At 37.3% G+C, this 27,360-nt stretch overlaps 2 protein-coding genes across 4 annotated transcripts in view; one reads left to right on the top strand and one right to left on the bottom strand.

Moving 5' to 3' along the window:
* Nucleotides 1-13,055, top strand: part of mitfa (melanocyte inducing transcription factor a) — a 28,185-nt gene extending 15,130 nt beyond the window's left edge. Inside the window, exons 1-9 of one of the 3 annotated variants that reach the window (XM_035946549.2) lie at nt 7,681-7,838; nt 8,526-8,726; nt 8,831-8,926; nt 9,076-9,184; nt 9,556-9,639; nt 9,979-10,035; nt 10,207-10,282; nt 10,499-10,646; nt 11,740-13,055. In XM_035946549.2, coding sequence (XP_035802442.1) covers nt 7,806-7,838; nt 8,526-8,726; nt 8,831-8,926; nt 9,076-9,184; nt 9,556-9,639; nt 9,979-10,035; nt 10,207-10,282; nt 10,499-10,646; nt 11,740-12,144 — 1,209 coding nt within the window. In that variant the 5' untranslated portion in view covers nt 7,681-7,805 and the 3' untranslated portion in view covers nt 12,145-13,055. Of the gene's footprint in view, nt 1-7,680; nt 7,839-8,525; nt 8,727-8,830; nt 8,927-9,075; nt 9,185-9,555; nt 9,640-9,978; nt 10,036-10,206; nt 10,283-10,498; nt 10,647-11,739 lie in introns of those variants that run through there. The other 2 variants (XM_035946548.2, XM_023266575.3) reach the window with 2 other exon arrangements.
* A 3,180-nt stretch (nt 13,056-16,235) lies between these two features.
* On the bottom strand, nt 16,236-21,269 carry eevs (2-epi-5-epi-valiolone synthase). The gene is made up of 5 exons (XM_023266589.3): nt 21,062-21,269; nt 17,934-18,567; nt 17,465-17,704; nt 17,064-17,316; nt 16,236-16,856 (listed from the first exon to the last, which is right to left on the bottom strand). Exons 1-5 carry the CDS (start codon nt 21,202-21,204, stop codon nt 16,759-16,761), a joined length of 1,368 nt encoding a protein of 455 aa, XP_023122357.2. The 5' UTR covers nt 21,205-21,269; the 3' UTR covers nt 16,236-16,758.
* Between the last annotated feature and the right edge of the window lie 6,091 nt (nt 21,270-27,360).

The following is a 27,360-nucleotide window of genomic DNA, read 5'->3' as shown; positions in this document are numbered from 1 at the left end:
ACACACCTTCAAAATGTTTTCTGTTGGATTTTTATAACAAATGCGGTGTGGTCCTGGTATAGACACCTCCACCATGATTAGGAATAAGTCACTTCTTTCTTCAATTCAGTTAATTTCAATTTAATTATACAGTGCCAATTCACAACATATGTCATCTCATAGCACTTCACATAGTTTAAGAGTCATAATTAGAGCTAATGTTACATTGGCTATCTTCACAACAGAATGCTATCTTTCACTGCCTTCCCACTGAATAATGTTTCATCTTTAGAATGACAATACTGACCATGAATAAAATATACATTGTCTTATAGTTATATTACACCATTGTCTAGTATAGATGTAGATTTTACAGGTTTTTGTTTTTTTTTTTTTAATATAAACTCAAACAATGCCGTTGATTTTTTTTCCATCCCTGGGTCTAGACTCCTCCTCTTAAACTGCAGGTACCATCCACCAATCAAAGGGCAGCTCTTGAGCCTCTTTACAGCCTGACAGACCAAACACAGGGCAAAAGACACCGATACAAAGAACTTCAATGAGCATATCAGTGTTTTGAAAGAAGTTGAAGAAGTTGAAAATGTTTATGCAAGACTGGGAACCAATGCAGTATCAGAAGGTAATTATAGCTGTTAAGGGAACAACGTCACATAAGCTCATTAAAAAGTTTTTTTTGGCCTATGTTACATGACATTTTGTCGAGTTTGATGCCGTTATGATTATAGCTATTCGCCCTTTCAATTTGTAATGTGCTCAACAGCTATCACTGCATTGCAGTGATCCTGAAAAAAAACTCTAAAATTTGATTTCCAAAAAATTAATCAAGCGTCTTCTCTTTGATGATTTCTATGTAGATTATTGGGTGTTTGTGTTTATTTGCTTTGCATCTTGGTTTGTCTTGCTGTCAGTGTCTATTATACAGACCATAACCTTTTGTTTTACAAGTTTAAAATACCACCTGGAAAACTGAGCTAAATTATCAGAGTATAAAGATGTTTGAGTAAAAAATATGGTTGTGCATTTGTTATTATTGTCATCATTCCCAGGAGAAATTGCATTCTTTGAGTTTATGTAATTTTTTCAGTTATTGCTTTGATGATAATGAATTTATGTTTGTCTGTTGGCACCTTAGATGGGAGCATAGCAGAGAACAATACAGATATTACACTTCATTCCTTACATGTAGTTAATGGTAGACTATTTGACAAGTTACACACCACATTTGGCTCTAAGTAGACACTAGTTGTTAACCAACATGGCTTTTACCACCCCACTACTGATTTTTACCAATCATGGATGCTGATAACCAATATAGAGTTGCAGTGCAATGAAAATCCGAGCGTGAAAATTTAGGATAATACTAACTCCAACACAAAACTTTGTAGAAATGTTGTTTACTTGTGTCTTGAATATGTTTCAATACGAGAACTTTTTAACACTTATCCTTCAGTATTGGTAGGCTGATCCCAAGTAGACAGAAATGTTTTTCAGCATCAGCATGAGTTCAAAACAAACGTGTTTGGTTCTATGAGTGTGATTCCTATGTCTTGTATAAAAAAAAAAAATTGTATGCATATCAAGTGTCAAAAAATTCAATTGAAATCAGTTTTAGAATTAGGCCTGAAACTACAGGTCACTGGATTTGAATTGACAATGAATTTGATGTTCTGGTAATTGCCAAAGTCGTTTATCAAACACAAATGCTGAACATTGTTTGGTTTTGCCTCTCTATTTTTCTTGTTTTTACATATTCATCAACGGGCTTTTTCCATTTTAAATTTCTTCTTCTAATATAAACAATTACTTGATGAGTAAAGAACACATCAATGAACAAAATCAGCAGAAATTGCAAATCCACTAAAACAAGCACCTTTGGAACATGTGACGGGTGCCATCAGTGAGTTCTACTTGAGCTTATCTGCAGCTATTGATGGTGCAAAATTTTTGAAAACTCCTAATTTAAGACATTAAATAAACAGCTGACTCTTCACCACATAAATACATTGTGTTCCATGGACCTGGGCATCCCTTTAATTTCATATGTGTTTCTATTGGTCCTTCTTCATGTCCTCTTGCTCCTTTATAATCACAAAATTGACACTTGAACATAAAAAAATCAACGTGCTACGTGACAGACAACAGACAACGTGACTATAGTGTTCTTTATTGTATATGTGAGCCTTTTATACTGTAAAAAGCTGTAGATGTGCAGTTTGAAACATGAAACTTTGAGCCCCAAAGCTGTGATTATGTGTACTGCATATTCAAAAGTCATGTTTTTTATAACTCCATACATATAGTGGTAGTAAATAATTTAAAGTGACATCCGTGGATGTAAGATGCCCATTGTTTCAAGAATAAATGTGTGCCTCAGTCAGTTAAAGGATAATATTTTCTCACTTGTGTCTCTGTCACACCAGAGGTCTGATTTATAGGGTCTTTCCATACTTATTATTTATTTCACTGCACATTATTTACGTGTTGCCGCTGATGTGATTTGAAAAGTTTTAATAGTCAGGAACTCTACTGACTGTAGCCGTCTTTTACTTTTTTTTTTTTTTTTTTTTTTTTTTTTGCACACAGCAACTGTTTATCATCTTCCTTTGAAAAAATGCCCCTAAGTGTGGCTTGTTGCCAAGGAAGTAAAAAGCAGCAGAGAGCAGAGTGGAGGCGGTCGAGAGACATGAATGGATCCGTTTCTTTTCAGGGGTCAAAGAGTGACGACTATCTCTCGACATGTTATTGGTCCTCAAGGCAGAAGCCTAAAACACAGACCCATGTGCTTTCCTTGAGAAGGTAATAAACCTTTGTCTCACAAAGAGTCTATGAATAAAGTGAGATCTTTGGCTTGCTGTAGGGATAGATGAAATATAACCCTTGTTAATAGTTCCCTCTCAACCCAAAGGTCTGGCTGAAAGAAAAGGCCAGACCGCAGAGGGGAGACTAACAAATGCTTTACTCTAAGTATACAAAGAATGCTTTCTCAGTTTTAATGCTCTGTGTAGCCAGGGGGCACTTCCTCTGTGTTCACCTCTCCAGCTCTCACTGAATTTCCACTAATCCAGACAAAGGTGTGATACTCTTTTTCTTGCAGCGTTACACAAGATGCAGACTTTCATTAGCTTTAAACGCTGATAGCATCATCACACGTGAGGATCCCAATCAGCAGTCTAATTCCATGAAAAAATACAAGATCCTAGGGTTGCTGTACTATTCACCATCATGAATAAAGAAGCTGAAAATGGGCTTTCAGCGCAGGGTATTAACTCTTGCTTCTTTGTGCGAGTTGCTTGCGAATGCAAAATTAGAACATAATAATTTGAAATAGTGCCCATAATTAATGCTTCAGTCTTTCTATGAACAATAAATTTGTACGTATTTTCAGATGAAGGCATTAATAACTGGCAGCGCAATAGACTTCTCAGTTTTTCACTCATGGAGCCCAAATTGGAAAAGAAGCATGCAGCTTATCCAGTGCAAGGCTTAAAACATCATGAATGAAATTTCCTAAAAAGGCATGTAAAACAAATACAAAACTCATTTCTCTGTGGATAGTGCTGTTTTTATCCCTAAATCAAACTTGTATTGAAGGTTATACGAGGCACATTTATCAAATTTACCTAAAAGCCAACCTTGTGCTTGAAAATGTGATGCATCCCATTCCTGTTTGGTTTGACATTCTGGAAAAAACTGCCAGTTAAATATTCAAAATAGCAATTGAAGGATTGGTTTGTTTACACACCCCTTTAAAAAAAACTACTGGCATTCGGGGTTTCTTATTTACGGGACTCAAGAGACTAGGAAACCCTGAGAGAAGGAATTGTTTGTCCACATTTACACTGAAAATAGTGTAGTATCTGATGTGTTACTTATCATATGGAATCTGGGATGTGTGGCTTATCACAATAGAATGTGTTCTCATTTTAGAAGGTACCCTTATAAGGGTTCCTATGTCCAAGATATTGATTGACAGGACTCTTAGGGGCCTCTGTGTCTAGGAGGAACATTGACGGGGCCCTCTGTTTGCTATTTCGGTCTTTTAGCAGAAACTATTTGTTATGACCTCATACTTGACCTTCTTGTCCAAAGAATATAAAATGACCACCAGCCCTTTGCTCAAATGGGAGATTCATATTGGCTGGGGAACTCTCCACAGGCAGACCATGGTGCCTGTTCAGATGCTGTCTTATTTATGTAATAAATTATATCATAAAAGCAACAGTGTCAACGGACGTTTTTTTTTAACATCTGCACATCCTCAAGGTCTAAGAGAAACTATGACAATAGCACAAAACAATATTTACAACAGCAGTGTGTGATCTGGGGTATTTTCTGGTCAAATACTGTTACTAGATGTGAGCAGCCACAAAAAGCCATCGAGGATCTGCACCAAGACAAAACAGGCTGGAAAATCCTGACTGCCAGTTCATCCATCCATCCATCCATTATCTATACACCGCTTAATCCTCACTAGGGTCGCGGGGGGGGGGGGGCTGGAGTCTATCCCAGCTGACTCGGGCGAAGGCAGGGGACACCCTGGACAGGTCACCAGTCTGTCGCAGGGCTACATACAAAGACAAACAAACACTCACACATGCACACCTACGGGCAATTTAGAATGATCAATTAACCTCAGCATATTTTTGGACTGTGGGAGGAAGCCGGAGTGACTGCCAGTTCAGTTTTTGGTTATTTATTGTTATATAATACATCATGTTCAGAGATAAATACAGCAGTTATGCAGTGTTTTTGTTTTCCAATTTATAAATGATTGTATGTCGACACACTGCTTTTCTATCTACAGTGAGGATTCAACACAGAAAGTATAAATCAAGCTTAACTCCATGTAGAATCACACACACGGTTGTTTAGATCTACTGAGAAGCTTTGGAAAGGCTTTCTGTGATGGTAATGGAAACTTCCAGCTGACACCTGTAGTGATTTATGCTGTGATTCCATTGATCTAGTGCTGGAAGATTTGTCTATTCTGTTCCAATTGTATCCAGGCATAAAAAAACTTTGTAAAAAAGAAAATCCACCAAAATGCTCTTGTTTGCTTTCATGCTTTTATTCTTTAATTCTGAAGCGCAATAAAACATAAACTTTATGAATCACTAAAACTGAGGTACAAAAGCTTTAAAGTAATGTTGCTAAAAGTACAGAGAAGAAATAAAACAACATTATTTTACAGTATTCTAATCTAAACATCTTACATTTTTTTTTAGAAACATATTTCTACTTTGGGGCTGCACAGTGTCTCAATGGTTAGCACTTTGGCCTCACAACTAGAAGAACCCAGGTTCGTGTCCCAGCCTGGACCTGGGATGTTTCCATGTGGACTTTGCATGTTTGCCCTGTACAGCTTGGGTTCTCACTGGGTTCTCCGGCTTCTTCCCACAGTCCAAAAACATGCTGAGGTTTATTGGTGACTGTAAATTGTCCATACTTATTTGTCTCTATGTCTAGCCCTGTCATAGACTGCAGGGCCACCCCGTGACCCTAATGAAGATTAAGCAGTGTATAGATAATGGATGGATATCTTTATTTCACAAACACTTTTGTTTTTTCTGCGTTTGCTGAGTTAGACACGTTAAAAGACATACAGGCTCTATATTCTATAAGGATCATGGCTGCAGTAAAAGCACAACTTCAATTTCTGCTTCTAGCTAAACATTTATGTTTGGTTATTTGCACTTTAAATACCTATCACTGCCATTATTATTTTTTTTAATTCTTTCACTAGAGCACATGCATTGGATTTATTACTGAGGCAACACAACACTTGTATTCATAGGTATGTGAAGTTTATTTCATTTCAGATACAAAACAGGCATTGCACTTGTGAAGTGTGGCGTTAGTAAGCCAGTACCAATACAGACTTAGTGTTGAAGGGCTTTACAACCCACTCCCACTTCATGCTGGGTTGTTTGGAATAGCACTGAATGTGACACATCGTCCACATGACTGTAAAAGTATTTCGAGGTTGGGTTGGAATTACACCAATGAATCAAACGTCAAAGTCATGACAAATGGCAGCCATGGCTCAGGTGGTGGAGTGGGCTGTTGTTGGTTCGACCTCGATGTGTTGAAGTGTCCCTGAGCAAAACACTGAACCCCAAGTTGCTTCCAACAGCAGGCGAGCACCTTGTATAGCAGCTCTGCCACCACTGGTGAGTGAATGTGTGAATGAGAAACACGTTGTGAAGCATTTTGCAGAACCAAGCGGAGGTTGAAAGGAGCCATTTTTCACCGTTTTTAGAGGAGATACGGTAATAACAGGCTTAACAATACACATCATTGTTGTTGAATATGATTCTCAAACAGGTTTTTCCTCTGAAGAGATGCACTTTTTTCCTGCACTTTACAACTGACACATATCATTGTGTACAGTAAGTTTTTTTAATAGTTTTAAATAAACTATAGAAAATGAAAGCTGAATGAATCTTGACGATAGTAAACTAACTTTCTAGCACAATTTTCTTTGTTTCTGAAAGTCAATAGCAAAAGACAAACAGTTATCATCACTACTTATGAGGATTCTTGTCTCCAAAATGAGGCTGAGTCCTCAGAATGTGACTGTATAAACAGATTTATGTTCATGCAGCATGAATATTATCATCTGTGTGCATCATCCTATATAGATGTTGAGGACTGGTGAATAGTCAGTTCTCTTCTTTTTTTGTCACAGAACTCTTCTTTACAGAACTATGGGGTTCTGGTTTCAGATTTATCTAATATTGACATCGCACATTATTTTCACTATGATAGTTGTGCAATTCAAGGTGGTAACAGCCTTAAAGCAACCATGTCAGCTTTACTTACACGATTATTTAATTTGGGTATCACTCCAGGATCCTTTTTTCCCTTTTTTTTTTGGTTTATCATTGAACATTTCACACATGCTTTTGAAGCCAACCATATGATTTGACAGGTCGTGATCTTAGGCTTTTTCAAGTGCTTCACTTCCACAATGCCTCTCTGGCCACAACATATTTTCCAAGTCAATTGTCGCACCCTCTGGGCCCATTGCAGTGTACCATTGACTGTGCTTGGCGTCATGATCAACCGATTCACAAAAATAAGGCCAACAAATGCTTGGAAGCGATAAACTTCTTTTGGTTGCTACTCTATTACATAATCAATGCTTTAGAGTACAAAGAGAACCAACCTAAGTGGGGCCAAACCACATCTAAACAGTCACGTCGCTCATATTTGGAAATACTTCCCATTAAATTCAGCCGTTCATCTCCTTCACCCTGCAAATGTGACTGCATAACAGTTGCTGGTTACATGGACTTAACCTCTAAAATTCCTAAAAGAAATGGATAGGGTTAGTAAACAGCATACTTTTGGTCTCCATATGGGTCCTTTCTATTGGAACAATGGTGTCAATTGTGTTTCTGGTGCTCAGAACAAATAATGTTTTATACTAGATGAGCAGAACTAAAGATTAAATGTTAGTTGGCCTTAAGCAAGCTTCAATTTGCAGACTACTGTCCAACCAGTAGAAAGACTCTTTTGTGAAGTGCATGTGGTGACGTAAAACGGGCTCCATAAAGACATAAATTCATAGTTAATCTGGAACAACACAGCAGTGGGAGGATGAGTCTTGGTGTCCTCCTCCATTTCTTAACTTGCATAACTAATGAGCCTTAAGGTTTAGATATACTGGGCAGAAATAGATGCTGGTTTCAGATTTGCACAAGCTAGCTTGTGGTCCACAGTGTAGGCTAACAAGACAAAGGGATTACATACTGTATGTGTATTATTTTTATCAATTACTTCTCAAATAGCTAATTAACAAAATGCTGGAGATGCTTGAATACAGCCACTATCAGGTGAGATGGGTTCATTGTTTTTCTTTAATGTCATTCTAGAAAGCAACGATAGATTTATTGACTAAAGACCGCTGAAGATGAATTTGTTGGTGATTTTTTTTTAAAAAGCCGTATTTATTCCTTTAATTGTTGTGATAGATCATGTTGTTGGTGCTATGAGAATTGTGCATTAAGTCAGGAAAGCTGTTGGAGGCAAAGTCAATTCTTTGCTTCTGCGTTGATGAGTTGCTTCCGCATGAACGTTCAGAGGCCATTGATTTTACGAGATATTTTTAAATGTCTAGAGTCTTCCTTTGGAGATGAGACTTTAAGTCACTTACAATTAAAACTGGCTGCTAGTAATGCGAAAGAAATTGTGTTTGACCATGTTTCCTCAACTTCGCGTAGCAATAAAAGCATTTGTTCCAAAATGAGCCTGTTTTTGGATTAGAAAAGATGCAGGTTTCCAGGTCTGTAAATCAGCCTAATGCATTAGGAATGATTCATTCAACAGCCACACAGTACTAGCACGATTGATTCATTTGGATTTCTTTGCACACTGAGCTTATCCTTTCAGAAGCATCAACCAGAATATTGAATTTAGATTTGCAGGATTTGCTTATTCCCATTGATATCCTCACATTAGTGCAGATATGATGGTGGTGGTCAAAAGCTTTGGTTGTAAAGTTTATGTCTCACTCGTGCAAGGTGCCGTCTCACCTGGAGAATCCCACCAAGTACCACATCCAGCAGGCTCAAAGGCAGCAGGTGAGGCAGTATCTGTCCACCACCCTGGGGGGTAAATCTGGCAGCCAGCCCCCTGAGCACAGCATGCCACCTGGGCCTGGCAGCAGCGCTCCCAACAGCCCCATGGCCCTGCTCACCCTCGGTTCCAACTGTGAGAAAGAGGTACATCAGCTCAATGCCACAAGATTTTTTTTCCCCATCTCATTACATTCAGATGCCCTGATACACTGTAAACGCTGAGTAAAATCTGGTTTTGTGTCAAACAGATGGATGATGTCATTGACGATATTATTAGCTTGGAGTCGAGTTACAGTGAAGACGTTCTTGGACTGATGGATCCAGGACTCCAGATTAACAACCCGGTAATTTATCAGGATGCTTTCCTGTTTGAAAGAATATTCAGTGCAACATTGACACCCATGTCTTTCATTTTAATTCACATGTATGATACAGTTGATATTATGTATGTATTATAAGTATATATTGTGATGGCATGTCTTTAATGCTCTAGCTCCCTGTTTCTGGAAATTTAATGGATGTGTACAGCAACCAAGGACTTCCACTTTCAGGACTGGCCATCAGCAACTCCTGTCCACCCAATATTAAAAGGGAATTCACAGGTAAATAAATTAGACATACATACCCCAATTGATTATCATGCAGTCATGTTTTATTCTTAATTTTACTGTTGGTAGGTATGTTTTGGATAATGCACCGAGTTCTGTCTGTGACCTCCTTTCTTTTGGTAGTCACATATGATTCAAAAATACTCTAATAAATGTTTGCATTCAAAACTGATAAAATATTTGCACGTATATGCTGTAAATGATATGTTCAGTGTGAAGGAATTCCAGTCAAGCTGAAAATGAGACACACTTCCTTCAGAATATAGAAACTGAAAGCATTACTGTAGGCCGATGTGAATATTGTGTGCAGTTGGGAAGTGCACAAGATACTATTAAGTCAATTATTTGCCAAATAATTACTCCAGCTCCTGGCATGAAGCAAGTACTGGACAAGCCTGGATCCTGTGGCCAGTATGAAAGCTATCAAAGGCCAGAGGGCTTTCCAGTAGGTAAGCAAAGCACAATGGAAAAAAAAGTGAAAAAAATGATGTTTTGTAAATACTGTCTTCATGTTTATGTCAAGTATTTTGTGTATGACTAAATCGCACACAATATGAATGAACTATAACTATGAAAACTGCAATTTTTAGCTCTCAGATTGTATCATGTAGCTGATTTATTTTTTGCTGTGATTAATGCTAGTAAACAAAGTAACACATTCATAACACAGCATGTAGAAGATAAACGTGTAATTTCATTAATTTGTAAAGAGAGAGCTTAATAGCCATTTAATCACATTTTTATGTTTTTTCAAAGTGATGTAATTTGACTTTCTGTTTGCTTCACAGAGGCTGAAGTTCGTGCTTTGGCTAAAGAGAGACAGAAGAAGGACAACCACAACTTAAGTGAGTTAATCAAAGTAGAATTGTTGTGTGCGTAATTGATATTTTTTCTTTGAATTGGAAAAACTAAAATATGTATGTTAAATTACATTTTATTTTCATTCACCTTATGAACTGTAAGACTTATTAACCAGGCTGCACTACTTATCATGAATTTTATTTGCCATTTTTTAGTTGAACGACGACGGAGATTCAACATCAACGATCGCATTAAAGAGCTTGGAACCTTAATACCCAAATCAAACGATCCGTAAGTATTTTTGCATGCATGTGCTCAGCCATCCTTTAGTCTGTCTATTTACTAACTCAGTCATTAACTTTGTTTGAACATCTTCCTCCATTAATGTCAAAGTGTCATTAAAGTGCAACAGCTTTTTGCTCAGAGGGGCTGTAAAGAATCCTTTGCTGTTCTGGTCAGCTGGTCACCTGACTCTGACTGTAGACCTTTGTCTCCTGTATACCCCAGAGACATGCGCTGGAATAAGGGCACCATTCTGAAAGCCTCAGTGGACTATATCAGGAAGCTACAGCGGGAGCAGCAGAGAGCCAAGGAGCTGGAGTGCAGACAGAGGAAGCTGGAGCATGCAAACCGCCATCTGATGCTTCGTATACAGGTAGGCCAGTCTAAAGTTATTAAAGGAATTTTGTCAAATGTTGAAGTATTGGGAGAAAGTAAAGCTAACCGATAGCTTGATGAAGTAAGCTTACTGTTTTTATTTGATCCTAGAAAGGCACTGTATTCCAAAAATACAAATCTACAAATGATTTTTTAGGGTGTTATGCATCTAGTTGAGGACAAATTTTGCATAATACCCCAAAACAAACCTGACAAATAATTGTTTTACTGGATGAGAAATTTTGCATGACCATAGATATTTATTATAATGTGGTGTCATATTAATAAAACTCTTCAAACAGGTAATATTTTCCACTTTAGTGCTTTTTCAATCACAGTATATTTTACACTTCATTATGCATTTTGTACTTCAGTACATTTTCTTATTTATTTGTATTGTGGTGGTTGTCACTTTACTCTTTCTGTTTGCTACTACAACAACAGAATTTCCCTTTTGGGATCAATAAAATTTTTATCTATAACGTAATTCTCTTCTATTCTATTCTATTCTATTCTATTCTATTCTATTCTATTCTATTCTATTCTATTCTATTCTATTCTATTCTATTCTATTCTGTATTATAGTTTATATCCAATTAAAATTTAACTAACATGGATTATTTAACAAAAAGAGTAAACTAACCAGTTTGTCTTAATAAATTAAGACAAACTGCTAAAGCATGAGGAGTGAAAAGAAGGAAGAAAAACCAGCTTTGTCGTACAAAACAAATTCTACCTGCTTGCGCTTGTCCACAAAATCTGTGGGTAGTTTTGCTTAGACCCACATTTTCCTCTTTTCATGCAGTATTCACATTTTTACACTTACTGCTTGAACTAACACGATCCAACGCAGTAATTGCTGAGTTTTAAAGGTGTTTATAGGTGGGTTTTGTGACAATCTCTTGACAGATATGGACAGCTGTTTGCATGTTTCCAGTCTTTGTGCTGTGCTAAGCTATCAGCTAAGCTGTTTGTTACTGACAGCAGAAGTGACCAAAACACTATTTTCTACTTTAAGCTGAGAAGATGGGTGTAACTGTGTTCTTTTACTCCTTTGTGATAATACTACATCCTGTTATGCTTTCTTGCAGGAGCTGGAGATCCAGGCCCGTGCTCATGGTCTGACAGTGATGTCGTCCTCATCAGTCTGCACATCAGAACTGATGGCCCGAGCCATTAAACAGGAACCCGTTTTGGGCGACTGCCCCTCAGAGCTCTACCAGCATAACTCGGCCCCTGACATGTCTCCTCCAACCACGCTGGATCTCAATAACGGCACTATCAGCTTTGACCACATCCCTGCAGACGCTGGGGACCCAGGCTCCTACGGAAACTCCCGGACCTGTAAAATGAAGGAGTTGGTGAGGGATAAAGGCCTCGGACCGATTTCCCCAAGTGATCCCCTGCTGTCCAAGATGTCCCCATGTATCTCCAACAGTGTCGGCAGCCACCACAGTTCCAGCTCAAGCATGGATGAGAAAGAACATGGCTGTTAGCAGAACGCCATGAGCCACACTGACACTTTTATCTGTAGCATCCCAGCAGTGACGCACAGAAGATTTCCATGAGACCAAGTGAATAAAGGAACTCATTGGTTGTTTTTATCTTGACTACATGTTTTTTTCTGACTTTTTGCCCACTTGCTGCTGAACAAATTGTGCCACTGTAACCCAAGACACTTCCTTGATTGCACACAGTGTTCATGTAGTCTAATGTAATCTTGAGGCCATATACACAAACATTTCAGAGGTACTTGACAAACATGTAATTTACACAGAGGCTGAGAAATATTGACTCCAATCTGCCGTCATTATAGACTGATCAACTTTTAAACCTGTAAAGTTTTTAGTCTTTTTATCTTTGTTATATTTTAAAGTGTTAATAACTATTCCGAATATCTTGTGTATGGAACTGTGTATGACAGATAATATACATATCTGAAAATAAAGGGGCAGCAAAATGCAGAAGGTTGCAGAGAGGATGTTAGATCACTGACACGGTTAGTATGATGGTTCCATTGCAAAAAATGCACAAAATATTAATTTGCATTTAAATATTATGCATATTAGTTGTTAGTTTGTAAACATTTTTAAATTCTTATTATTTTTTACCCCATGTTCGTAATGTATTCTGAGTAAATAGCAAATCAAATATTGAGCAAATTTAGAAGTATTATTATTGTTATTATTCTATAAGTATTATATTATTACTATAATTTATTTATTTTATTTTTTTCTTCTGCTCTTGAGAATTTGCTTGGTTTTAGGTCCACAGGTGATACAAGAAATATACACATCATACCCGATCCACTGGACCTTGTTTGTAAAACCCTAAGCAGATCCTGATGTGATACATCATCATGCTTTGTTTATAATGAATGTGAAATAAAAATAAATCTAAAAACAAATGAATGTGGTTTACATGCTAACAGCATACTTTCTCCCAAATGTATGAGCTGCTTTCTAGAACTACATCAATTAGTGATTTCATTTTAATGAGTTTAATGACTCCGAGCTCAGGATGCACAGAGGTGAATCTATATTAATGTGTTTACAGAACTGTTTGGAGAATTTCTTAACAGGTGTGAGGACGTCATAGACTTGGACCACCACAGAGAGGTAAACTTAATATTCCCTTTGGCGTACACTTTTTTGTCATTAACTTCCCTATATTTTTATTTTTTTGCAACATAGATGACATGATTTAAACAATGTTCTTTCATGGCTTCCCGACATGTCACTGTATCAATATTCATGTTTCATACTTAGTGGATCAAGCTCTTCTTTTTTCTGACATCATATCCAAATCTTTGTATTGGTGTTAAAAACTTGATTTATTTAGATGTTTTTATATAATGAGAAAGATGAGTATCACACATTACTTAACCAAATATAGTAGGTGTATAGCTGAAAGAGAAAGGCTTGTAACTTTCCAGCAGATGTGTATTTAGATTTCATGTATTTCCCCTAATACTTCCCTAATGTTCCTGCATGCTGCTGTGCACAGTATGTCAACTGAGACATGATTACAACAGACAGGTGGTGTTTTATGCTACAAAAGCTCTTCATTTCCAGCCAAATAGCCAGTTAGTTAGCTCAGTCTAATTTCCTTAAAACTCCGTAACCTGGCAAGTTCTATTCTTCTCTGTTCTACAGCCCATGATTCTACTCCATACTATTACTATTAGTATTTTGATTTCAAATTTATTGTGAGCAAATGTGAATCTGAGAAATAATACACAACACAAACTTTGATACGCAGTGTAAACAAATGAGTAATACAAATCACAATAAAAGAGCTACACAAAGATTAATTAAAGTAAACATGTAAATAACCCACAGTCAGTCTGCTGACAGATTACTCCCTTTCATATCTTCACAGAGGAAGTTGTCAGATTGATGGATGATGGAGGGTTGTGACTTTAGCAAAGAATCACACTCGGCATGTGATTTAAAGTACATCAAGGAACCAACTGAGGAAGTTGTAACTGCACCAGACTTTAACACTGAAAAACAACACCGAATTGTCAAGTTTGCAATAAAAATTACAGTTAAAACCGTTTTTACCAAACTTAAGATTTTCTCTTTGTTGTCATTTACTTTTCTATTTCCAATAGCCATTTTAGATCCAATCAGCTCTTGTTAGACAGCTCCACTCCATTTTAGGGATTGGTGAAAGCAGCTTGACGGGTGGATTTTTGCTGGAAGTTTCACTGACCAGCATCATTATAGTCTTTCATCACATTGTCCTCAAATGTCGCAGGAGGTCATTTTTGCCAAACATGCTCTGATAAACCCGTGTTCCCCAGGCATCCCTGAACAGCACAGAAAGTCAAACATCTACCTAAGACCTAAATCTTCAGCTCAGGGGTTGAAAACAAATGGAACTGAAAGGAGTCAAAATTGACTATAACACACATTTAAATGTGTACTTCAGTTGCTGTCCCTCCTGGGTTTGGAAATAGCTCTGATGGATTGCTGATGAGGCCTACAGGGAAAGGTCGAGGGGTCAGAGCGCCTCGGGGGCAGAGTCCCAATTTCAGGTGATTAGAAAAGTTTCTTCACTGAAAGTCAAACAAACGACTGCAAAGAGACACGACAACCACAAAAAGATAGAAAAGAAAGAAAACAACCACAAAGAGGGTAAAAGGTAACAAAACATCCTCAACAAGACATAACACAAGCAGAAAGAGATAAAACAACCACAGAATAAAAAAGAAACAAGACAATCACCAAGAGAACAGTCACAGAGACACAAAGATGCATAGAACAACCCCAGAGATACAAAGAGACAGGAAGATGCTGCAACAAACAATTCTATACGCTCAAAAAATAACCAACAGCAACCTGCATTTCCTTGAGGACGTTTCTGTCAACAGGTGCAGAAGCAGAGCGTCATATATCATAAATGATCACATCCACTCAGCACATGAACCGGTCGCTCTCCACCCCTCAGGCAGAAGCTGCTCAGCCTCAAAGCAGGACAACAAAGTTAAAGTTCAGCTTCTCCTCAGAGGCTGTGAGCCTTATGAACACCTAACATCTGTCCTCTGTACTCTGCACTGCCACGTCGACATGCGGTTATTGATGCACTAATAACTTATTAACATGTTGCTTGTTTGCTTGCTTTTTTCACTTGGTGTTCTATTTAGGGTTTGTGTTATTTAAGTGTCTGTCACAGGTTTATCTTAGCTATAATACTGTGAAATGTTTATTCTGTACGCTCCTGGACCTGGGTAATGGTTTTAAAAAGTTTTCAACATATCTGAATGACATTAAACTGAACTGAACTAAAACCACAACAAAGAGATGTACATCAAGCACGAAGCACAAAATAAGATACATGAAACAACCTCAAAATTCTAACCTGACTATGAAACTCCATCTGTGCAGATCTGTCTGTGCTCAGTGGCCTATTGTCTCATAATCTGTTCATGACACAAAGGCAGATGTTTGCTGTCACATTAGCTCCATAACCTTTATAGTTGTGTGTAATTTTTTACTTACATTGTATACTTATATATATGCTTGAAGCTGGTTTGTAAACATTCAGTGCTAACAAAGACATTTTGTAGCTCCACGCACCAGCCTTTTTGTGGGCTAATCTGGAGGTTATAACTCCTAAAATAAAAACTAAATTCACCAATTAAACCCCTATCAAGCAAAACAATGTTTGGAGGAAGTGTACATAGATAGACAACACAGATTATAGTAATTTCTGAATTGTAAAGATGTTTTAGATGGATTTTCTTATACACTCGTGACAGTCAGGATAGCTGTTTGCATGTTTCCAGTATTTGTGCTGTGCTAAGCTACTGGAGTCCTAGAGCGAAAACAAAAAAAGTATTGCAATCATTATAATACACTAAAGTGCCAATAAATGAGGAACGTGTCAGACGAGCAGTGCTCCTGTTGTTTTGTCTTAATCAAATCTTAATGTAATCAGACATATGCACGGTGTCTCTGCTGATTTATCTCAGTGCTGAATCAGTTTTCACTCATGAGTTGTGTCACTAAAAAGAAAATGAGTAAAATTAAATAGGTTCTGATATGCAAATTTGTAAGCATGTTAAAAACACAAACGCACATATGTTTAAAAACAATCTTTAATTGAGCATGTTTGGTATATTTGACCATCATAACATGCAACAAGCACAACTAGCAAGGTGTCTGTTCCATTACTTGCTTGCTGGTGCTGCACTTATGTGATAATTAAAAACAAATTCACCAAGAGTGGAAATATAAACATATATTTTCATTTTCTAATATCTATTTTACAACCCTTTGAAGACAGTACAGGCAGCACTTGCACAATTTTCTCTTACAGTTTGCAGAGTAAGGATTGTAAGAACACATACCAGACAGAACTCTGTTAGCATCAGGCTATTTCTATAAGGTTACTGAAGAATTAGCCTATTGCAGTGTGAAAATTTCTACCCCACATTTGGCCTTTGTTGTTATTGTAAAAAATACAGTAGATGCATGCAATTTTTAAAAAAATCCGTCAGTACAAACAATGCAAAACTGGAGCAAATATTACTAAATACACTTCCCTACTAGAAAATATATTCTCTTAAAAACAGGAATGATGCAGTTGTAGCATGAGCAGCTTTAATGGTCACCGCTGCTGTCAGAGGAGACGCTCAGCTCGTCACACCACTTTTTGTAAGCTTTGTGCAGGATCTCGTATGATGTGTTGTTAAAAATTTCTGCAGGAAAAGAAAGAGCAAAGGAAACACGCTTTAACAGTATTGTAAATTACACAGGAGACAACTCATACAGTAATTTCAGCAGCATAAAGCAAGCTTCCAGTGCCACTTATTTTGCAGAGAAAAACGAATGATTTGAGCTAGCTGTTTTCAACCAAGCATCAGTTTAATGAATCTGTTTTTTCTGCTGAGTCCTTTGAGTCTTACCTGCTTGCCCAAGACCAATAGGTAGAGGCATTCTGACCAGACCACCAGAATGTTTCAGCCTGTCCTGCAAAGATTTCTGTATGAGCTCCATGGTACACGCCTCGTGCCAGACAGGAAGCTCCAGGCCCACCATGCAGCTGATAATCCTTTGCTTCTCTTCTTCAGTCAACAGGCCACTCTCTTGGGACACATAGACCATGTATGACATATCGATGTTCACTGCTTCACCATGCAGAAGAGACGGGAGAACTTTCTGGATGTAACAGAGAAAAAATAAAAACTTAATGGATGATTAATGATCTATATTAAAATTTAATTAGTGCTGTATCTATTTAGAAAATGTATAATGGCATGTTTTTAAAAAGGATTAAAGTATTTTCCTGCAATGAAAAGTCAATTACCATTTCTAACGCTGGACTGATAAGGTGGCCAAAGTCTACAAGTCTGTTTAGGTCGTCCTCCCAAAGGTTTGGGGCGAGTTCCTCTAGCATGGTAGTGATGGCTATACGAGTTGCCTGCGATGCAGCCTTAAAGCTGCTGCAGCCGTATGCACTGTTGTTTGCCTGGAATTTAGTGTCCAACAGCATGCAGCCGTGCTTCTCAAGAAGCTCGAAGAGGCCCCTGTGCTTCATCAAGGCCATCTGCAAAGAAACGACAAAAGATGCATTGAAAACCTCAATGGACACAAAAGATAACATTAAAAAATCACATTGCATTATTGCGTCTATCAGTGGTGACTCCTGGACCAGTTTCTCTCCTGTAAATGATGTGTGCAACCGCAGTGCCTCATCTTTGCAAGTTATCCAAGACTGTCTAAGAGTAGCACATGTTTTTTTAAACCATTTTTAACATAAAGTGACTTTACAGTACCTTTAACATTTCTGCCAGCCCGTTGGAGATGTGCCGTCGAGGAACGGTTTGTATGAACGACAGATCGAGGAAAGCGGCAGTAGGTGGAATGTAGGCTCCCAGCTTGTTCTTGCAGTTTGCAAAGTTAACCCCTGTCTTTGCGCCTACGCTGGCGTCGATGTAGGACAGCAGCGTGGTTGGGACCCTGATATAAGGGGTGCGCCTCCTGTAGAGTGAGGCGGCCAGGCCCACGATGTCCAGGCACACTCCTCCACCGATGGCAATGATGGGCTCTGTACGGCGATCCAGGGAGAAGTTGTTGACCTCTTCTAGGATCTTCAGGGCCATTTCCATTGATTTGTTCTCCTCAGTGGTGGGTAGAGCCAAGATCTTGTACACAACGTCATTGACCTCTAAGTATTCAATTATCTTGGTACCGTAGATTTTGTAGACTTCCTGGTCAGCGACCAGGAATCGTCTGATTGGTTTGTTTGACTTTTTTATGTCTTCCAGCTGCTGTGGGTCTGTGATGTGGCCCAGCAGGAGGGTGTCGTTGCTAGGGTCCAGCAAGCCTTGAGTCTCAGTTACCTTATAGGTGAAGGTGATGGGGCTGACCACTGTCCAAGTTGTGCCCTTTTCTGTGATGCTCTCATAACTGCCACAAAAGAAACATAATATATATGTACATAAGTTATAGTCTTGTGTTATAAGATAGTATACAAATACATGTTTTGTAAAAAGGACACACATTGTGTTCATAGTGTAGGTGAACAGAACACTAGGGTTGCATTCAAACCTGAATAAAGAACTCCAAATGTAAACCAAAGACTGAATGTAATACATGCCCTTAAAGTGCACTTACTAAGCTGCAGCTGAATTTAGCAGAAAGTTGGCAAGTTGTTTACTGATATTCTCTGACCTCACAACATTGCAAAGAAGAATGGTTCCTCTATCTTTCCCCATCTGAGTCTCAAGGACCTCATTTTGCTAGAATATAGTGAAAATCTTTCTTTTTTTCCCAGTAGGAATGTTTTGATCTTACCACACAACAGGGTAAAGTACTAAATTGTGATCCAGAATTATCATCCAAAATGTCAAATGTGGTATTTCTTAATACTAAGGCCTCTTCCATAAAATGATAAATAAAATGTGGCTCTGTTTTCTCAAGGAACATGTCTGAGGCCGAAGCACCTCTTTTCAGATTTTTCACAGACAAGCTATTAAATCTCCCTCTGGTCGTTGACTAAGAACCAAAAACCTCATCTCTGTTTCTCAGAAATGTATTTTTAAGTTGTTTCCCTGAAAATAATCCCTTAATGCCTTAAATTTAAGTTTAAATGCCTTGGTTTAGATGTGACTTCATATAGTTGCCTCCTTTAGAATGTGTAGATCGATAAAGTCTTTCTTCTCTTTCTACACCTGCTCGAGCACACCAGCTCACCTACAACTCTGCTCAAACACTGTAAAACTACTATCTGCTATACAAACTGTAATATTGGAGTAACTCATTGGTGCATTGCTTTTTCAAGGTAGAAATAATCCGCTAATAACATATCTTCCATATGTTTAAATAAGAACATGTTAAAAGATTAAAAAATAAAAATAAAAAAAATAACTATTTCCTTCACGGCATCTTTAATCAAATAGTTTCAATGTGCAACACATTACAATCCTGATCATTTCAAGATGAAAAAAAAATCCTCTCCAAATTCCTACACATCCAGTTTATTGTAGTTAAATACTGTAGCTCAAGAAGGTTATGGATTCCTGAATGTTATCTATTTCCCCTGCAGGCCAGCAGCTTTAAAGCAGCTGCCAAAACATGAATAACTTCAGGGTAAATTCCAACGTGTGAAATACTTGAGACACATTCAGCCGTCAGTAACTCTAATTAAGTGTTGTCCCTGAGAAAAAGCTTTTCTTGACCATTTTCCTTAATCAAATCTTTCTTAATGCCTGTATGATTAGCATTAAACAATATTACTCATGAGTCTTAGCCACAGAGGTGCCATAAAGGCCCCAAATATAAATAATATAGTGCAGTAATAGACACCTATTTCGTTCAAATAAGGTTACAAATCAGCAGTATTGTGATTAAGTTTTAGCTGAGCAATTTCAGTGAAATGCAAAGTGATTCCTTGTGGAAGTAAAGGACAGTGTGTAGTGTTTGCTCAAATGCATCCTGTCAAAGGACTCACTTATTACAAGCTGCAAACAAGGAAGAAAACCTGTTCAGACCTGAGATCAGATCAGATGGTTGGGATTACAAAGCATGTGAAAGTTAACATTAGTTTCTTCTAATCATGATGGTGATCTGTCATTGACCAGGTTTTCTCCGATTTTATCCCAGAAAAATGCCAAAACTGAGTGGTGCTATTATTGCTTCTTTGTCGGTCCTCCACCCTGCACTGTCAAAAGAGAGGACTGCAAATGAAATGGAAAAATGTAAGAAAATCAACAGAAAATCATTGAAAAGAAAACTGCCATTAAGAAAAAAAAGTAACGTAAAAAGGCTTTAATTTTATGCCACAGTTCATTTTTGGATATTTTTCAATCCCAGCTTGAGCCCCGTGACAATTCATGCAATTAAAATACCAATGCGAGAGTCTAAATTTCTGATGTTTCATACTTCAGCAATCAGGCTAATGTTTGCATATGTGTTTATGGAAATGTTTGGCTTTTGTGCAGCAGTTCCCTTAATCTTAATCCTGCCTTCACACTGCATAAAACAGACTGTATTAAAAACTGAACATTTTCTGCTATTCACTCTGCTTTTTTCAATCACACCCAGTAAATGTTACTGTCTTGTTAAACCCTGACTGGTTATATTTTTCCATGCAAAAATACTAAGTTACTGAATGAATTCTAAATGCAGTTTAGATGTTTCAAACATCAGACCATCTGTTCATGTGTGCTGCAGTGCTACTATCAGGGCAATTAAGAAACAGCATAATTTTTCTAAAATGATCTTGTAAAATCCTCTGAGAAACGAGTCAGAGACAGAATAAAATTCATCTTTTGCATCAACAAACAAATCAGCAAACAAAAAAAGACAAATGCCCAATGTCATACAAGACTTGTGTCACATGTATCATTCTTATCAGGAAATTCAATAGTTTAGTTCATTGAATAAAGAATGTAATACTCACATCTTTGCTGGTGAGACACAACCAGCTGTGTCCTTGTTAATCTTCTTTCCCAGTTTGCACTTCCATGTACTTTTGACCCGAACTAGACTAAACTCACTTGTCTTTTGTTTGGTTTTATTATCTTCCTGTTGATCTTTCCCCATTCTTGCAGAATGACTGTGAGCTACAGGTTAGAACAGAGCTGGCAACCGTTTTGAATGAGAACCCTGTCTGAAGAGTCTTTAAATACAGTATAGTATTTAGAGGAGGCCCACGAGACAAGGGAGGAGCATTTTCTTTTTGTATGGTTCACATGTCATCACGTGTTATATCCTTACACAATTTTTGTGCAACACCTTTTATAATTTTTTGTACTAATTCCTAACCTTGTGTAACCATCGAATGAGGACAGACAGGGCTATACTCAGGAGACTGAAACTTCAAGTCTGAAAATTACATATTCATGGTGGAAAAAGTATATATAATTTGATTTGGACAAAGCATACTCACGCCTGCTTTTTGAATTTGCCTAAATGATGTATAAAAGGTTCATATAGTGGTGCAATACATTTATGCATTTACATATATGTTTGTGCACATGTCCACCATGACAAAAAGTGGTCCCGAGACACCTGCCTTTCTTTAACATTGGTTTTCTATGTTTGTCTTACAGATTTTGTCAATACAACAGCATCACAACTGTCCAAAATGCAGTCACAAAACTTTCCAGGTCTGTAGTTGAGATTAAAATGAAGGCTGACCTTGAAGAAGACCACTGAGTGAACTTGAAATCATGTATTTATGGGTGTTGCAGATGGTGTCTATTTTTCTTTCAAATTAAAATTTAAAATTCAAAGTTGAAATATAACTTACTAAAATTTGATATGGTCAAAAAATGTTAATGCTCAAACAAGCGTTTTTTTTTTTTTTACATTACAATATACGTTGTATCTGCCACTTCTGGGGTAAAATCTGAAAATTAGTGAAATGTGTTGGTTCCACCCATGATGGACCCTGATCAATGACTGAAAAGGCTTAAACTAAGCCAGAACATGGCTTAAAGTAACAACAAAAGGAATGAAAAGTGATAAAAACTGAATCCAAAGATAATACAGTAAGTCAATACTTGTATGCAACCAAACATTGCAATACATGACATTATAGTGCAGATATGCAATATACAATACATTCTGTCAGGAATATACTATAGATCAATAAAAAAGTTGACAGAAATATACATATGTATAATACAATTTGATTTGCTGATATTAAAAATTCCCACGAATAAGTTAACTCTGAGACACGCTGTCATTTTATCATATGTCACTTCTATTGTAATGAAAATACAAGAACAATATGATTATATTTGTCAACTACAGATTCTAAGCTTTTTTGTGATGTAGAACATGTTGTGATCGCCATGAGTGAAATGGCTACAATAGCCATGTGAAACAGAACCGATCAATTAGTGGAAAATATCACATTTTCGGTTAAAGTAAAAGTCACATTTAAAAAAATTAGACTGGGAATGAGTTATTTTACTGTTACCACTCAAAGTCTCATTTAGGACTTCTTAAAGGTTAAAAAAAAATCAAGTGGCATTTTGTTGTGGGGGGCGGTGAATGGTAGGCCATCTGGGCTCCCAAACTAAATGTCAGCTTTTGACAAACAACTCTCTTGTCACCATTTTTCAAACGGAGCATTTTTCAAAACAGGTTTGACTGGACTGGAGTTTTCCCTCTTGACAAAATAACCACCAAGGTGTGAAACGTGACTCCTCATCTACCGTGAAGAGATTTACAGTTATCGCCAGACTTGTTCTCCAAACTGAACTTCAGTTAAGTCCAAAGTTAACGTCCACAGTAATATGATATCATTTTAAATTGCACAACTTCTGTTATATTTACAAATTTAGATTTTTGGAGGTGCTGACAGTCTCTTTATCAGTTTAAAAACATTTTAGTTTGGATGGGCAGAGATGGAGACATTTTGAAATGATGACGCAGAAAACCATGTTTGCCTTCTGATTGCAACTTAATTATCACTACATGCTGTTCCCTGATTCACATTGGGGTTTATTTTAAACCTGCTGCCTTCAGTTTATCATATAAATACCGTATAACCTTGTCCTTGTCTGGTGTTGACTGCACTGTATTAGGTAGATTCCTCGACTGAAGAGTGTCTGTTATCTTCATGACAAAGCTGAGACCGTAATGTCTGAAGGACAAATGTTATTGCCCTTAACTGCTTTTATCACAGCTCATCCAGATTTCCACAACAAATCACCCAGATAAGGCTTTTGTAAACAAGTAATCCTCATCAAATTGGAGATTGCAGATCCTTGAAGTCTTACAGACATGCTGAACACATTTCCTTCCTCAGAACAGACTTGCATAATGGATTTTTGTAAAGTTTTGAATTCTGCATTATTTAGATTACATATATTTTTTCTGCTTTTGCAAGTCCTCTCTTGTCTCATCTTTGCTCGGGTTTTGCTACATTTTTTTTTTTACAGCTGTAGAAATAATATAAAACCTAAAACCTCTTCTCATGACATACAAAGAAAACAAGGGATCTGCCTCATATGGTCAAAAACTCCAGAGGATAAATGACTTGAGTGTATGGACACATTTCAACAAATCATTATTTTATTCATTTCTAAAAGTTTTACTTGTTTACTGTGTATAATCTAATTAAGCCAGTCTAAATTTGATGAAAATAATGAGACTAAAAAAGTGTCACAACTGCCTGAATTCAGTTTTGTTTCCAAGAACAGTGTTGTTTTAAATTTGACAAGCTGAGGCAAGGTCTTTGAAATGAGCTATGAACTAATGAACCAGCATCAGAGTTACCTGAGGCTAAAAGTCACAGCTAATGAATCAAGGATGTGTTGCAAAACCAATTTCTGCCTTTCATGCAAGCTCTGCTTATGTGTACTGCTTATATACACTGGATGTTCTATTGTACATCCAAAAATGTATTTGAAGCAAAGTACACATATATTTTGTATCTAGTGATAGAGATGCTAAAGTGGAGTAAGTCTAATATTCTTTCCTAATTATTAATTTCAAAGAACAACACATGTTCAGTGTTATACGACATTTTTTCACTTGTGTGGTGCTGACCTTACATCATCACATCACAACCACCTTAACTGTGGTTCAGCTGAATGTATTTACTGTTGGTCGACATGTTCTTCACAGAAAGGAAAAGTTGAAGTCTTAGAAGTGAAACACTAACCGGTATTACTGCTACAGTATTTGTTTCTCTGGTATGTTGACAACCTTTGCTAATATTTTGAAAGCACATTCAAAAAGTGGTCAAACCGGATCGTTTTAGAAGAGTATGTAAGATTCAGTATCAAAAATGAACGTAACAGTGGGTTTTGTACATTATCTGCATTGTTTGGAGATCTAATTTTAGTTTTTTATTGGAAAGAAATAACTTTTTGTGCATGTAAAAGCTACATTCTCAACTTCCTATGTTACTTGAATAGTCTCTACTAGAATTGAAAATCAACAGAATAAAAGGACTATTTACATAGAATAAGACCTTATAGATATGAATGACAAAAGACAACAATTGTAATAATTTTGAAGAGTCTAAACATCACTTTACATAGTTTTTAACTGGACACAGCTGATGCACCAGTGCTCTGTCCTCATCCTCTTGTAAGAAATGTTGTACATGTCTTGTGGTTAAAGCTCTGCTAATCGAAGTTAGCATCACTAGAGGTGAAATGTGAAAGGTGTTGCTCTGGCAACAAATCAGACAAATTATCATCCAACTGCAGCACTTATCATTTTGTGACATTGTTGGTATGCTATCATACTGTTAGCGCCAAAAAGAAAAATGTTTGCAGCAAATTTGACCAGTTTTCAAATTAACGTGTGGAAAAACATGGATTCAGTGTTTTCTCATCAAAAGAAGCCTTCACCACATCCTCAGTAACAGCCAAGTGAATGCAGCAAAACATGTTGTTTTCTTTTTTCAACATGTCTAATAAAAGTGGTGTTATCGGCCAAATTTGACCAAGTTGTAATTCATACTACTATTACGACTACTACTACTACTACTAATAATAATAATGATGATTGTAGTAAATTTCCCCTCCTCCTTCCTTTACATACAACCCACACACATACATTTACACATCTTGTCTACACAGCTTTACACTGGGGCTTTATCTTCTCACATTTTAGTTTTCTCTCTTTTTTTCTCACTGCACATCACACCTGGCCAGACACACACACACACACACACACACACACACGCACACACACACACACACACACACACACACACACACACACCTTGTTGGAGCTAACATTTGAGGAAAATCACACGAGAGGGAGTGGTGTTGGTGTTGCACTGGCCTGAGGCCTCATGCCTGTGACCAAATAACAGCTGTGCGAATATTCAGCATAACAGTTCAGGCTTGAGGGTGATATTGCCTTTATTCTACAGCTCTCCAAGCCCTATTTGCTAGTTACGTTGTTACTTTCATAGATTTATTATAGGTCTTCGGGAAATATGACAAAATCTGCTGGCTCAAAAATATACATACAGCAACTTGAATTATCAGTTTTGGTGATGAGGAAAACTAAAATTTTCTTAGTGCTATGGCCTCTTAACTTCTGCTGAGTGATTACAAATGACTACAGCTGGTGACTCCTCAGAGCCAATTTAAATAGGGCCCATTTGATACACTCAGACACAAGTCTGAGGAGCTCAACAAAGACCTGAAAAAACATATTGTTGACTTAAACAAGTCAAGAAGGTCCATTGGAATCACTTCAAAGCGGCTACAGATACCAAAATCATTTGTGCAAGCAATTGTTTGTAAACATAAAGTTCATGGTGCAGTTGTGCCAATGCCACGATCGGGAAGAAAACACAAGTTATCACCTGTTGCTGAGTAACAATTGATTAGGATGGTCAAGAGTCAACCAAGAATCATGAAGAAGTAGGTCAGCAATGAATTAGAAGCTGCTGGAACGCAGCTGTTAGAATCCACAGTCAAGTGTGTTTTACAGTCATGAGCTGAAAAGCTGCTGTGCAAAAAGGAAGCTCTTCTTTTAGAAACACCATCTTAATGCTCTATTGAAGTTTGCTGCTAATCACATGGACAAAGAAAAGGCCTTCTGGAGGAAAGTTCTGCGATCAGATGAAACACATATTTGGCCATAATGACCAGAAATATGTTTTTAGTAGAGAAGGTGGTCTTTAACCCCAAGAACACCAAGCATACCGCCAAGCATGGTGGTGGTAGTATTATGCTCTGTTTGGTGCCAGTAGAACTGACATGTTATACAAAGTAAATGGAATAATGAAGAAGAAGGATTAGCTCCACATTCTTCAGGAAATCCTATAATCATCAGCCTAAACGGGTCCTGGAGGCATTTGGTTGTTCCAACAGGACAATGACCTCAAACATACATGAAAAGTGTCAAATAAATCAGGATCAAATTAAGGTTTTAGACTAATCTTCCCAAAGTCCTGCCTTTAACCACATCAAGAAACTGTGAAGTGTGATAAAGAAACAAGTTTTTGTCAGAAAGTCAACAAATTTAGTTGAACTGCAACAACTCTGTCAAGAGGAGTGGTCAAAGACACAACCAGAACGTTGTCGGTGGCTAATGAAAGTCCCTAGTTGACCAAAAACAACAAACCAAATCTTACCATTATTGTATGCGTATTTTTAACCCAGCAGATTGTGAAATTTCCAGAAGACCTATTATAAATGTATGAAATAACCAAAACACACCATTGTTTTTGTGTGACACAGACATTTACAAATAATCATTTACAAATCATTTACAATTTAGCCAAGTGAGAAAATACAGACATGATGCTGGCACACAAATAAGAAACCCATTCAAAAGGCAAAGCTAATTAAATAGCTTTAAGCCATTAGTAATGAATATAGAATATGAAAATTAAAACAAATAAATCAACTAAAACACAGACAGCTGGAATTAAATTAAGGCAAAGCTAAAAACTTAAGTTGCCCTGAGGATAAAAATGAGTCAAGCTTTACATTATTCTACATGTTATTCAACGCTGCAGGCCTACAATGTGTAAAACTAGATTTTCTGTCTGCATCTGCAACGCATCTAATCATTTGAGGGTGTATGATAAGAACTAACATTAAAAGACAGCACTACAGAAATTAAAAAGACATCTTACTTTAGCACACAGCCTACGATGATTACAGTTATTACCAGTGATAAATTTGCGTGGTGGACAGCATCCTAGGGCTTAAGAGTCATAGATGATGCATGCATGTATGAAAGTTTAAAGACTAATCGATAAATTGC

This window comes from Amphiprion ocellaris, chromosome 5 (assembly GCF_022539595.1).
Source record: "Amphiprion ocellaris isolate individual 3 ecotype Okinawa chromosome 5, ASM2253959v1, whole genome shotgun sequence".
In the NCBI taxonomy this organism is placed as follows: domain Eukaryota; kingdom Metazoa; phylum Chordata; class Actinopteri; family Pomacentridae; genus Amphiprion; species Amphiprion ocellaris.
This window is presented reverse-complemented; position numbering and strand designations above follow the sequence as displayed.

Excerpts from the sequence above, each read along its gene's own strand:
- eevs (XM_023266589.3), bottom strand. The coding sequence starts at position 21,204 with ATGGGGAAAGATCAACAGGAAGATAATAAAACCAAACAAAAGACAAGT. Across the intron at positions 17,705-17,933 it reads GGCTGGCAGAAATGTTAAAG|ATGGCCTTGATGAAGCACAG; the intron begins GTACTGTAAAGT and ends GTTTCTTTGCAG. Across the intron at positions 16,857-17,063 it reads TATTGGTCTTGGGCAAGCAG|AAATTTTTAACAACACATCA; the intron begins GTAAGACTCAAA and ends CTTTTCCTGCAG.